Genomic DNA, 14,445 nt, shown 5'->3' on the forward strand with positions numbered 1-14,445 from the left:
CCGCCCAAACAGGAGATCCTACACCATTTCTGACAGATGCCTGTCCAGTCTCTTCTTGAAAGCTTCCAGTGATGAAACTCCCACAACTTCTGAAGGCAAGCTGTTCCATTGGTTGATTGCTCTCACTGTCAGAAAAAATCTCCTTATTTCCAGGTTGAATCTCTCCTTGATCAGTTTCCATCCATTATTCTGACCTTCAGGTGTTTTGAAAAATAGCTTGACCCCCTCCTCTCTATGGCAGCCCCTCAAATATTGGAACACTGCTATCATGTCTCTCCTGGTCCTTCTCTTCACTATACTCGCCATGCCCAGTTCCTGCAACTGTTCATCGTATGTTTTAGCCTCCAGTCCCCTAATCATCTTGGTTGCTCTTCTCTGCACTCTTTCTAGAGTCGCAACATCTTTTTTATAGTGTGGTGACCAAAACCGGATGCAGTATTCTAGGTGTGGTCTTACTAAGACTTTATAGAGAGATATTAGTACCTCACTTGATCTTGATTGTATCCCTCTGTTAGCCTCACAAAAGCAATATATCGTCTGTACATTAATTAAAAATTACGAACCATATCAGAAGGCAGATACCATACAAAAGGGGTATATTTCAAATAGAAAATAGCATCACCTTTGCTCCCAAGCAGGCCTCAAAATCCTTCTTCATGTCAGAGACAGCTACCTTGTCCTGCGGTCTTTTAGGACCACTGCAACATGGCACAACGGTTTGTAGATCCAATTCTACAATCTACTGAAAAGAAAGGAAGCAGGACAAAAGAGAAACAGAGAGGTGCTAGCCTTCTTGAAACTGTTCCCTTGTATATTTATGTAAGTAGCCCTCAACTTACAACCACTCACAAAACGACTTACAAAATTATGATGGCACAGAACAAAAGCAATGCTCGACTCATGCCATCATGGTCACATGTTCAAAATTTGGGCACTTGGCAGTCTGTCCGCAATTATGACTCGTGGCTCTTTCTTTCCCCCACTCCTTAAGCACTGAAGCTAAGCTCTCCCCCTCTGCCCTGCAACCTTGATCCCCTATGACTGTGATGGCGAACCTATGGCACGCGTGCCACAGGTGGCATGTGGAGCCATATCTGTAGGCACACGAGCGTTGCCCTAGCTCAGCTCCAGCATGCATGTGCGAGGTGGTCAGCTGATTTTCGGGCCTTCCGGGTCCACCGGAAGTCGGGAAATGGACCGTTTCCAGCCTCCAAAGAGCCTCTGGAGGGGGTGGGGAAGGCTGTTTTCGCCCTCCCCAGGCTCCAAGAAAGCCTCTGGAACCCGGGGAGAGCGAAAAACGGGCCTACCGGTAACCTTTTTGCCGTCGCGTGCCAAAAGCGGGGGGGGGGAGCACGGGGGGCATTGAATTATGGGGAGCACGACCCCCCCACCCCCCTTGCTTTTGGCACGCAACAGCAAAAAGGTTAGCCATCACTGCCCTATAACCACTTAATTTGCTAAATTTACTGCATGCCTGGAAAGAGGGTGACAAAATCTAGAAGTTGTTCACCTTGAGGACTAACTGGCAGCCTGAAGGATAGAGAAAAAGTTTGATTTTTTTTTTTTTAAACGGGCACTGCAGAAGCTAAAGGGAGTCAGACAAGCAACAAAAAGCTTGGAAACTTGGAAAATTTGAGCCAAATCATCAGGATTCATACATAGCACAGTCTTGGGGGATGATTTCAAGACAGGCCTGTAGCAACTTGAACCTAACCCACCAGCTTCACTGTGTGGCTGCCAAGGCTCTTCATAATCCTTTCTGGTTCTGAAATCCCAGCCATGAAGCGTTAATAGAGGGTTTCTAAAGTCCTTCCTTGGTGGTCTGCCATAGTTAGGTGGTGGGCTTAATTTGATTTGGCAGAATCCTCCGTTAGGCCTGTGCTGGCTTGTTTCAAGGGCTTCAGCATGATTTTAAAGTTAGGAACTAGACAAGAAACCATGAGGTTATCCACATTTTGCTTCCACCAAGTCAAGGTGCATAGTAGTTAAGGCCAGTCAACAGATTTTGGTAGAAAATCCATCAAAGGCTTCTCTTATGTGAATAAAAATGTAATTAGGTGCCAGAGATAGCCACAGGACTCTGCCTGTTGGGCCAACTCTATGACCATCCAATAATTCTAGTAATTTAAAAAAGCATTACCTCTTTTCAGACATCTTTAATCACTGTACTCATTAGAGGCTTTCTGGCTCTTTCTAAATAGTTTTGTGATCGGCTTCGATGTTTTCAGTTAGTGGAAGATGCAGGATCATTTCCCGAGATGTCTAGAAGTCTGGGGCTTGAATGTTTCCCGGAGGAAAGTACAAATTTAAGAAAAGGTACCTGAGTAAAATCTGGATCCTGAGATGAGTTATTGAAATCTCTAAACATTCCTGTAGCCTCGAGGTACTTTCTTATATGATTAATCTTTTCTTGGTCACGGCCTATAATAGACAAAAATAGAAGCTCTGTGAGTGTGCAAAGAGATAGAAAGACCATTTCTCAAGGAACAGCACATTTAAGATGCTGTATAGAATTTCAGAAAACCTTTAGCATCACACCATATAAACAATATTGGGCACTACCAGTCTATTTAGTGTACACACTAAGAGCCTAATTGTAAAGTTCTAGCCCATCTTTAAAAATGAAGAATATAAACATGTCTGAATCATCATATTGGCACTCCCAATGTATACTTACACAGTTAATTTTTCACGTAATGAGAAGATGCTTTGGGTGTAATTGGAAGCATAGGGTATACTATATGTGATAAATAAAACATGGTGAAAGATTTACTGTTTATATGTTCAACAGTATATGAAAGACATACTGTTTGTATGTAAACGTGCAAATTACCGTATGTTTCAGAATATAAAACGCACTGGAGTATAAGACGCACCTACCTTTTTTGGTGAGGAAAAGAAGAAAAAGAAATCTCCCTCTGCCTCTGCCTTTGAGTAATTTTGCCTCATTGCAGCATACAGCAAACAGCCTGCTTTACTTTCAGTTTCGTTTTCAGCATAGCTTGATTAGCACAAGGAAAAAAAAAATCTGCTCCAGCAATTTACCTCCTTGCAGCAAGCAGCAGAGCCCTGCCCAAAACAGCTGAGAGCAAATCAGCTGAGAGTCGGGAGACGGATCCAATCAATTTGTGCTAATTAACCTGTGCTGAAGCTGAAAGGTGCTATTTTTTCTTGCTGTTTGCTTGCAAGGAGGTAACTGCTGCAAGGCAGAGGCCAAAGGGTGGGGGCCAGTGGGTGGGCGGGGCTACATTCGGTGTATAAGACGCACCTAAATTTTCACCCCCTTTTAGGGGGGGAAAAAGGTGCATCTTATACTCCGAAAAATATGGTAAATAAATACATACTATCTATATATAAATGTGCATGTAGTATCCCTGAAACCATTACCTGAGTTAATAATACATGAATCATTTTCTTGAATTAATAAACTTGTCCTTTACTAACTTTAATTTTCAGGATGACACATGTATTGTTTGTGAAATTAGAAGATCAGATTAGAAGACTGGCTGAATCCTTTGCTTTACTAAATAAATACACTAAAGTATAGGAACTTGAATGATCAGCACCTGAGGTTGGACCTGTATTTTATATTTTGCTAAAACTGTGATTTTGAATTGTGTAATCCAGGGGTCTCCAACCTTGACAACTTTACGATTTGTGGACTTCAACTCCCAGAATTCCACAGCCAGCATGCGCTGGCTGAGGAATTCTGGGAGTTGAAGTCCACAAGTCGTAAAGTTGTCAAGGTTGGAGACTCCTGGTCTAATCAATGTGAGCCACTTTATCACACACTGACCAAAGCATAATTCACAGATCTCCAATATTTTATTTTCTGCATAGGCACATAAAGCAATAAATATTGCTCTGATTCATATGCAAGAAACCATACTTTACGATTGATAAGATAGCAAATACAATCTCAGAACTATCTATGGGTCCCTTTTGTCCATGGAGCTGAGAGGGAGAAGAGAAAACTTTCCGTTATCCCATTTTATATGAATTATGAGAAATTATGGATACCGCCGAGTTAGTTGAGAAAACAGGAGAAATCACATGCATTACATCCACAAGTGGAATCTATATATACAATCTGATCTCATTTCTCCCACTCAAGCAAAAAACCCCAATATCTTCTTTCTCTTCTACCTTGGTTCGGGGAGGGGAGAAATTGTCCCCCTCAGAACGGGCTCGCAATTTGGGTGTCCTACTAGACTCACAGCTAAGATTAGAGCAACATCTGACAGCTGTGGCTAGGGGGACCTTTGCACAGGTTTGCCTGGTGCACCAATTGTGACCCTACTTGGATCAGGAGGCGCTCCTCACAGTCACTCATGCCCTTGTCACGGTTAGATTATTGCAACACGCTCTACATGGGGTTACCCTTGAAAAGAGTTCGGAGACTGCAGCTGGTCCAGAATGTAGCCGCGCGAGCTCTTGTGGGTGCACCTAGATACACCCACATTACACCAATTCTCTGCGAGCTGCACTGGCTCCCTATTGGTCTCCAGGCACAATTCAAGGTGTTGGTTATTACCTTTAAAGCCCTACATGACTCAGGGCCAGGTTATCTTCGAGACCGCCTTCTACCGCATAGCTCCCAGCGACTGGTAAGATCCCACAGAGTTGGTCTCCTCCGGGTCCCGTCAGCTAAACAATGCCGGCTGGCGGGCCCACAGGGGAGGGCCTTCTCTGTGGCTGCCCTAGCTCTCTGGAACCAGTTACCTCCTAAGGTCCGGACCATCCCCACCCTACTGGCCTTCCGAAAAGCTGTGAAGACCTGGCTTTTCCATCAGGCCTGGGGCCGTTGATCTCGCTTTGCGATCTGGCGAGATCCGGCCATGAATGGTGTGAATGCATTCTAAGGTTTTTAATGTTTTTTAATCTTTTAAATGTTTTTAGAATGGTTTTTTTTTAAATGTATTGTGAGCCGCCCTGAGTCTCCGGAGAGGGGTAGCATTTTAATAAATATAAATATACCTGAAATAGCCACACTGTTTAACCCAGAATCCTTTTGTCTTTCGGGGTTAATCGATCCATTTACAATGTTGAAATCTGATGTGAGAATTTGAAGTCTTCCATGAGGAGATTTCCTTTTCATAATAACTGCTATAGTGGCTATCTCTAATTACAGAATCTTATCTCGCTGCACTACCTGTGATTCCCCAGGATATTTTCCATAGTGCCAGCTTTCCTAGGTATTTTTTTTATCCAAAGGAATCAGAGGTGAAATCCAGCAGGTTCTGACAGGTTCTGGAGAACCAGTAGTGGAAATTTTGAGCAGTTCAGAGAACTGGCAAATACCACCTCTGGCTGGCCCCAGAGTGGAGTGGGAATAGAGATTTTGCAATATCCTTCCCCTGCCATACCTACCAAGCCATGACACACCCACCAAGCCATGCCTACAGAACTGGTAGTAAAAAAAATTGGATTTCACCACTGCAAGGAATATCTAAATGGACTGTTATGGGACTTCCCTGCATTGCTTAAGGTAACATGGCATCTTGTCCTCTGTTCGGTTTTGCATCATCCCAGCTTTCCATTCAATTTTAAAAATTGCATTAGAATTAAGATTTTAAAGAATCTTGATACATGCCAAGACTAGGGCTTACATTTCTTTCCACGGATGCTGTCTTGGTTTAAATGGGCTGATACTAAAGCAGGCAACCTATTTCCATCTGAAATGAATACTCTCTGTTTCAGAAATTCAGATTTTACGTATTGTCTTCTATCTACTCACCGGTTTGAACTAAGTATTTGATGCTAACTTCATCAACTGGGAAGAAGGCTGCCGTTGCTCCATATTCTGGACACATATTGGAAATGGTGGCTCGATCAGCAATGGATAACTGAGCAACTCCAGGTCCAAAGAACTCGACAAATTTGCCCACAACCCCTACTTGGCGTAAATGCTGCAATACATTTAAGTTTGCATTCAGTTCTATTTTCATAGTATATTATATAGTATATTTAAATGAATCCAAATATAACTCAGCTTTGGGGTTTTTTTAATAAATGAGAATCTGAGGTTCCATCTAAGGAAAGCTTGCTGCCAAATCTAAACCTATAATGCAACACTAACATAAAGGTAAAGGTTCCCCTCGCATATATGTGCTAGTCGTTCCCGACTCTAGGGGGCAGTGCTCATCTCCATCTCAAAGCCGAAGAGCCAGCACTGTCCGAAGATGTCTCTGTGGTCATGTGGCTGGCATGACTAAACGCCAAAGACGCCCAGAACGCTGTTAACTTCCCACCAAAGGTTGTCCCTATTTTTCTACCTGCATTTTTTACGTGCTTTCAAACTGCTAGGTTGGCAGAAGCTGGGACAAGTAATGGGAGCTCACCCCATTATGCGGCACTAAGGATTCGAACCGCTGAACTGCCGACTTTTTGATCGACAAGCTCAGTGTCTTAGCCATTGAGCCACCACATCCACTAACATACAAATCTAATAAACAAATAAAAAAGGTTCCATTGATTTCGATAATTCTTTTAGATAAGTACAACTGCATTGCACGTTTAAAATATGGCACAAAACTTTATGTTGGAAGTTTTGAGTTAAAAATCCCACTGAATGTAAATTACCAACTGGTATCCCCCCATAACCCCAAATCTCACTATCTCCAGTTTGCGTTGGCTTCCTCAATCAACTTAATGTTGTCTGAGTTCTATTTTTTATGCCAAAGTTTGTTGAAAACTGATAATACCTTTTCCTGCAATTTTGAATTAGGAAACAAATAAATGTATAACATTGTCATCAAAAGGCACTGTAATTTAACACCAGCTGTCTGCAATTAAAGTAAGTTCGAATCTTGCCAGGCTCAAGGTTGACTCAGCCTTCCATCCTTTCTAAGGTAGGTAAATTGAGGACCCAGTTTGTGGGGGCAATAAGCTGACTTTGTATAAAATATACAAAAGTATGAAGGCTATTGCTTAACGCACTGTAAGCCGCCCTGAGTCTCCGGAGAAGGGCGGCATATAAATCAAATAAAAAAAAAAAAGTATATCACAATTATAAATCCCACACAAGTCTAATATGCACTAACATACTTTGTGGTCCTCAGTAACCCTGTGTTTAGAGAGGCCCTTCTCTCTAAAAGGTGGAATTATGGAACTATTCTATTAATTCAATACCTCTGACACACATTAGTGCTTAGAATAGTGACCACTAAGTGACTTTGCATATTGTATTAAATTGGAATAAATATGCCCAGAAATAGAGTTCAAACATTACCGATGTCCCTTGATGTACTTAAACTCCTACCCTGTATCTATTAGCATGAAGATTTCTGAGATTAATTAAGTAATAGCCTTGTATCAAGATCAGCTGTGGTCTGTCAAGCAAGTTATTACCTTGGTAACCGTGAGCACAATGTCTGTGGATGTGACCAATGACTGAGGAATACCACTCAATTTGTAGCCAATCACTTCAGGAAGAACCATACTGATTGGTTGGCCCAGCATCACCGCTTCAGCTTCGATACCACCCACACCTATCAATGGGAAAGAGAGAGGGGGGGAAGAGAGGGGAGGAAGGAGGGAGAGAGCTTAAATATAACTGCTAATTTATCTAGCAGCAACAGCCATTAAGGAAAACAACTGATCTGTAACTTACTGTTAAAAGCTCCCAACTGATCAGGAGAAAATGGGGATTTTGCAGTAACCTTCCCCTGGAGTGGGGAGGGAATGGAGATTTTACAGTATCCTTCCCCTGCCACGCCCACCAAGCCATGCCCACAGAACTGGTAGTAAAAAAAAATTGAATCCCACCACTGAATTAGAAGAAAAGAGATTCCTGAACATCATGACGTCAAGAATCACTTTTGTTTTATTCAGCATGCATGCATCTCTTTATCAAATTTATATCAACTCTGGATCTAGTTTACCTTGGCTATTCCCAAAGGAAAACAGGACTATGTTTACCACATTTTCTTCTCACTTTTAAAGGGATGCACACCACATTTCCAGCTACATACAGCTTTTCCCACTTGTATCAAACCGTGGTGAATATCTCAGCTACATGTTTTTTTTCCCCTGTGGTCCCAACACATTGTTTTGAAATGGTAAGAGACCCATTCTTAAGTCATCCTCAGGTGAATTGGAATTAAAGTAGTATTTTCCCCCTTAGTCTGACCATATTTAAGGGTAGTCGGAAAGTGTGTGAAATCTGCTAGGATTATCACCTTTGATCTTGAATTGATATAAGATAATTGTAGTGATTTTAAAAGAATAATAGAGACATGGCTCAGCAACTGGGGCAGCAAATTTCATGCCATTATTGTTTCAGCCAACTCCAGAATGAGTAGAGAACACTTCAACCAAGCAGTGAGGAAAGGCCTGTAGTTGTATTAACTAAATAATAAAAAAAAGTCTTTAAATGTTTCTTACTTTGCCCTGTTTGCATTTTTATGTTAGCTGATCAAGCAAATGTGTGTATGTGTATGTGTAAAACCAAACAAACTACAACCTGTGTTTTCCTGATAGGTGCTGAGTCAAAGCATTTCTCTAGAAAGATTAAGTGTATTACTGCTTTGAGTTTATTTTAAGAGGGATTATTAGGCTTACATTTGGTGGTTTTCTTCATGGGATTTAAAGGGGTCTTTCAGGGATTTAATTTTTAGGAACGGGGCTCTAATTAATATATTTGTGATTATTATTATTTTTTTGAATCCCCTATTTTAAACTATTTCCAGAATGGCTAGACATTCTGAAAAGTAAGAAATCAACAACATTATTTCATTTTAAACTCTCACTGCATGATTTTGCTTTCTTTTAACCCATGCCGATCTGATCTTTACTCTTCTTTATCAACCTTCCTTCTTTCTTCACAGAACAATGCAGATGTATACTGGGGGGCTCTCAACATCTGTTAAGAATCTCCACTTTTATCACCTTCAACATGCAATCCTGCCTTTAATTCATTTGATGTAGTCTAGAATCAAGAAGATTTTGTCCTCAGAATAAAGGGGAATAAGAATGCAAGCTAGGTATATGCACCAATGATGGGTTTCAACCGGTGGTAACAACCGGTTCGCTCCGCACATGCTCCACGCACGCTCCGTGCAAGCGCAATGCATTTCATCTGGGCTAAAAATGAATGAATATAGGTAAGTATAATGCAGGGACAGGTGGGACGGCCCAGCCGACGGTCGGAGCGAACTGTGATGCTCTCACCTCACCATCACTGCTACTAGATCGTGCGAACTGGGCCGAACCAGTAGAAACCCACCACTGATATATACCTTAGAATTCTCCCAAGAATATCCCTGGCATGTGGGAACATTTCTTCTGGGCACTGACAATGACTGATATAATCCAAGGTAGACTTCTACTCTTCCCACGGAAGGGGTAAAAATAATCTTCATCTGACTCAGTGGTTTATGGAGAACACTTCGAAATTAGAGAAATTAAAGGCATGGCTTCTATCTTGTGAGCCTTTTGTCATACTTCAGTCACTGGGACAACCTCTGATTTGTTTCCTTCTACCATTCAAGAATAGGGTTATTTCAGTAATGGTGTTAATTTGTCATAGAATAACTAACTGGTGTTTTCCCCCCCACTAACTTTCCAGGGAAATGCTGGGTGATGCTTAGACCTGCATTTCCTTGAATCACGCATAACCAATGGTGTGAAAAACATTTTGGTGGTCAGAGGCCATGCCTAATTATGATTAACTAGGGATTCCACTTATGAATTTGATTCCTTCCATATTTTTCTACTGGGTTTAGTAACTGCTTGCTTCTTCTCCTATTTAAATTCCCAGCGTAAGGTCTTCTTCTGCCACTGTATGTGAACAGGCTCTGTGATACGAAGCTCCTGGCCTGAATTAGAGTATTTTTTAAATACTGACCAAGTATGGTAGTCCTTGACTTACAACAGTTTGTTTAGTGACCGTTCAAAGTTACAATGCCACTGGAAAAAATAACATGACTAGGGTTCATGTAGGGTTAAGCAGGGGGTTGGAATAGAAGACCCCCAAGATGCCTTCCAACTCTGTTATTCTATTCTACTATTTTTCACACTTATAACCGTTGGAGCATCCCCATGGTCACATGATCAAAATTCAGATGCTTGTCAACTGACTCATATTTATGACGGTTGCAAAGGGGGTCATGTGATCCCCTTTTGTGACCTTCTGACAAGCAAAGTCAATGGGAAAGCCAGATTCACTTAAAAAACTGTGTTACTAACTGAAGAACTTCTGTGCTTTACTTAACAACTGTGGCAAGAAAGGTTGTAAAATGGGGCAAAACTCACTTAACAAATGTCTCATTTGACAACGTAAGTTTTGGGCTCAATTGTGGTCATTAGTTGAGGACTACCTGTATAGGGAATATATTATTTTGCATACATTTTGGACTTTTGCTAGAGATTTTGGAAGCTGTACTTCAACAACATCAGGACTCCAAGTTCCATTGCATGTGCTATGGATTTTTTTTTTCTAAGAAGATATAGAACTGATTTGGTGTAATGGTTATGGATCAGGCTAGAAACCTGGTGATGGTGAGTTCTAGTCACACCTTAGGCATGAAAACCAGCTGGGTGACTTTAGGCCAGGCTCTCTCACAGGGTTGTTATTATGGGGAAAACAGGAGCAGGAAAGAATATTAGGTATTCTCTTGCCACCCTTATTTATAAAAAATAATAAAAGGTGGGATAAAAATAATAAATAAACATACAAAGCTATTTGAACATAAATTCAGCAACTGAAAACTCAACCAATATTTTTTTTTTAAAAAAAAATCACAAATTTTACCTCAGTCTATTATTTATTAAGAGCGGGGGGAAACAGCAAGAAGGAATTCAGAATAACATCTTCACATTCTTGAATTTTGCTAAACACCACTTACATTCTCAATGAACAGACAGCTCCATTTTAAAAGCACTTACCCCAGCCAAGCACACCTAAGCCGTTAATCATTGTGGTATGTGAATCGGTACCCACCACACTGTCTGGATAATAGAATCCATTCTGATCAAAGACAACTCTTGCCAGATATTCTAAATTCACCTGATGGACAATTCCTGAACCTGGAGGAATAATTCTCATGTTCTGGAAGGCTTGAGAGCCCCACTAAAACACAAATGGAAAAGAAGGAAATGTCTTAAGAAGTAGCAAAATTGAGTATTTTTCTAGCCTAGTCATCAATTTATAAATATTGGGATATGAAGATTTGGTTTTTAGAATATTCTGCCCATGTGGACTTACTACCAAGTTTTTGAAGTTCTATTCAGACTTTGTGGTTTCATCAATGTAGGATTTCAGCCTAGACCCCTGTATTTTTTTTTAATCTTAAAATTTGACAAAATGTAAATTAAGATACCATAATCAAGAAAACAGTCCCATTCTGATTGGCTACCCACTAAACCAGGTGCATGAGCTAGACAGAAATTACAAAATTAACTGTCTGGCTTGGTACGTGTGATACCGATGAATAACCAAGCTCAAATTTAAAAACGTTTACATTTTGGAGAGCATTTATTAAGTTTAATTCTTTCCCTTCTTTTATGAAAAAAAAAAAACCTTTGCTGACTTCTCTTCTTAGCTATACTTCCAGAACAAAAAAAGGCCATTAGAAACTGTGATTCTGTAGATTCCCCTCTACCTTACTAGGCTCTTCCATGCTTAGCTTTGCAGACACACAGAGGAAGTATGATCTTACCTTCAAGAACTCAAATCTTTCTTTGTTTCTCTCAAATTCCAAATCTTGATTCTTCTGCAAACTGTCTGGCCTGCAATGAAAGGTAAGGGGTTAATACAGTAAGAAAACTTCAGTAGGACAGTAGGCAGGATTCAGTGTCTGTACCTTGAAAAAGAAAGTGGGGAGTGAGTTGGTATTTATTTAGCTCAGCATCATGGAGTTCTTTAATTGCCATGCACCAAACTAGAGTAAGGAGAAAAGAGGACTCACAAAGCTTTTATAATAATTCGTACTGTCTCACAGAATGTCTAATTCCATGTAGACACTTTGGCAGAGGGTATTCTGAATATAACAGTGAGGAAAAGGATTCTAAAACATTTATTATACAAGAACAAGCGTTCTAGTAAGCAGAAAAAGATTAGAAAGTACAGCTGACAAAAATACATTCAAGGCTTTGAAAAAGCATCATGTAAAGAGGTACTGGAATACTGGCCATATGAGTTGAGAACCAGGCTGAACTAGACCAAAAAGTCTAGGACCAAAACAGATTTTGTTGTGACTCAAACCAAAAGATCCAGCTAATCCTATGGGAAACACACAAGGACAAATGCTCTCTTCTCAGTATATGATTTTCAGTTTGTTCCCCATCTCTGAGGTGATCATTCATTTTTTCCCTCATAAATTTATCTAATCCCCATTCAAGACTTAAGTTCATGGATCTCATCCATATTGCATGAGGGCATAGTCTACTAGTTAACATATCTGGGCTCAATAAATACTTAACCTGGAATAAGGAAACACAATGGCTGTGTTTAGGACAGTGTGCCCAGTGTGTCCTCCTTTCACAATATGCTAAACTCATGGTTGAGTTACTGATGCCAACTCATTTTAGCCTCATCTAGTGTGTTCTATAGAGTAAGACAGAATACAGGTAGTCCTCGATTTACAATGATTCGTTTAGTGATTGAGCTTAAAGCGGCACTTAAAAAGTGACTTATGACCATTTTTCATACTTATGGCCATTGCAGCCTCCCCATGGTCATGTGATCAGAAATCCTGCATGTATTTATGACGAAGTCATCTGATCACCATCTGTAAATTTCCCAGCTGGCTTCCGACAAGCAAAATTAATGGGGGAAACAGATTTGCTTAACAGCTGAATGATTCACATAACAACTGCAATGATTCGCTTAACAACTGTGGCAAAAAAGATCATAAATTGGGGCAAAACCCACTTAACAACTGCCTTACCTAGGAATGGAAAATTTGAGCCCAGTTCTGGTCATATGTTGAGGATTACCTGAGTGTGAGTGACTGATTTTCGTCTACTCTGAACCTTTGAAATTTGATTTATGGGGCTTCAGATTTTAATCAAGACAAAAATCTCTATCTATGCTTACTCTATAAAAGGAATAATTGTATATGCCTCTATCACATCTTCTCTTACTTGATTTTTATTTTTAAGCAAAATAGTCTGAAAGGCTTTCTTTAATCAGGCCTCCTGAGCTGACTGTTTCACTCTCCTGACTGTTTCAGTCTCCTAATAATTTCTATTTTACTTCTTGTACTACAGTATTTTCCAGCTTCAGATAAATGGAAACAGTGTCCAGAGACAAGACTTGGAACGCCAGGCTTCACATATAAATAAGAGAAGAAGGGAAGGTTTCAGTAGCCACACTATTGTTGGAGAAAGACTGGACTTTGGTCTCATCTAGCAACTTTCCTGGAATGCCCTTATACTAAAGATTACATTTCAAAGAATGCAAACTTTTGAGCTAATCATTCCCAACTTTCACATGTGAACACCATTCCCTGTTAATATGAGGAAAGGATCATCTAATTCAGAGCTTTCAAACTTGGTTACATTAAGATGTGGAGACTCAGGAGAAATTGCCGCCCACTAAAACTCTCCTGAATGGCAATTCCACTGTTGTGCTGTTTCAGCTTGTGGAGGCATTCACAAAGATGTTTAACCTCACCTGAAAGCCAAACAACATATGATGCATTGTTGGTGCATGACACAGAAGAAATTATCTAGAATGTATAAAGGCACTTCAAATGCACTGTTATGTATTTGAATACAGTATGTTGTCAATATGAACAACATGAAGAAGCATTTTATTACGCTCGGTGGACATGTAAAAAAGTTACAAAAATTATCAGTCTGGTATGTTTCCATGACTGAAAATGGCTTTTGTATAAGATACACAAAGAAAGAGGATTAGCCAGGATTGATTAATTTTTGTAAATATATTGATAGGACATTTTGTTTTTCAAGCAATTACTTTTAATTATCAATCATAGTTCATTCAGGTCCAGTGTCCCCTCCCCCCTGTTTAAACTGTGGATCTTCTACATATATGCATGCATGAACACATGCAAAGGTGACACATGGAAACATTTTGGGGAAGAATTAGGGTTAATAATGGTTTTAGTTGGAAATAGCAATGCAATTGACCAGGGGAAGAAGCTCATTGCACTGGATTTTCATTATACATTACTGGTAGCTCTCGACTTATGACCATTTGTTTAGTGACCGTTTGAAATTTTAATGGCACTGAAAAGAGCGACTTATGAGCATTTTTCACACTTTTATGACCACTGCAGCATCCCTGTAGTCAGGTGACTAAACGCTTGGCAACTGGCATGTATTTAGGATGATTGCAATGTCCCAGGGTTATGTGACCACCTTTTGTGACTTTCTGACAGGCAAAGCCATTAGGGAAGCCAGATTGACTGAACAATTACATTATTAATTTAATAACTGCAGTGATTCACTTAACAATTGTGGCAAGAAAGGTCACAA

The 14,445-nt window shown here is 40.2% G+C and overlaps 1 protein-coding gene across 4 annotated transcripts in view; it reads right to left on the reverse strand.

Annotated features, from left to right (window-relative positions):
• Positions 1 to 14,445, reverse strand: part of ACO1 (aconitase 1) — a 56,229-nt gene that overhangs the window by 17,013 nt on the left and 24,771 nt on the right. For all 4 annotated transcript variants that reach the window (XM_070938578.1, XM_070938579.1, XM_070938580.1 and 1 more), the window contains exons 5-10: positions 11,661 to 11,730; positions 10,888 to 11,071; positions 7,351 to 7,490; positions 5,738 to 5,909; positions 2,321 to 2,421; positions 623 to 739 (exon numbers count right to left, since the gene is read on the reverse strand). In XM_070938578.1, coding sequence (XP_070794679.1) covers positions 623 to 739; positions 2,321 to 2,421; positions 5,738 to 5,909; positions 7,351 to 7,490; positions 10,888 to 11,071; positions 11,661 to 11,730 — 784 coding nt within the window. The remainder of the gene's footprint in view (positions 1 to 622; positions 740 to 2,320; positions 2,422 to 5,737; positions 5,910 to 7,350; positions 7,491 to 10,887; positions 11,072 to 11,660; positions 11,731 to 14,445) is intronic.

Source organism: Pituophis catenifer, unplaced genomic scaffold (genome assembly GCF_029215685.1).
Source record: "Pituophis catenifer annectens isolate HBS135680 unplaced genomic scaffold, rPitCat1.0.hap2 SCAF_2, whole genome shotgun sequence".
Taxonomy (NCBI): domain Eukaryota; kingdom Metazoa; phylum Chordata; class Lepidosauria; order Squamata; family Colubridae; genus Pituophis; species Pituophis catenifer.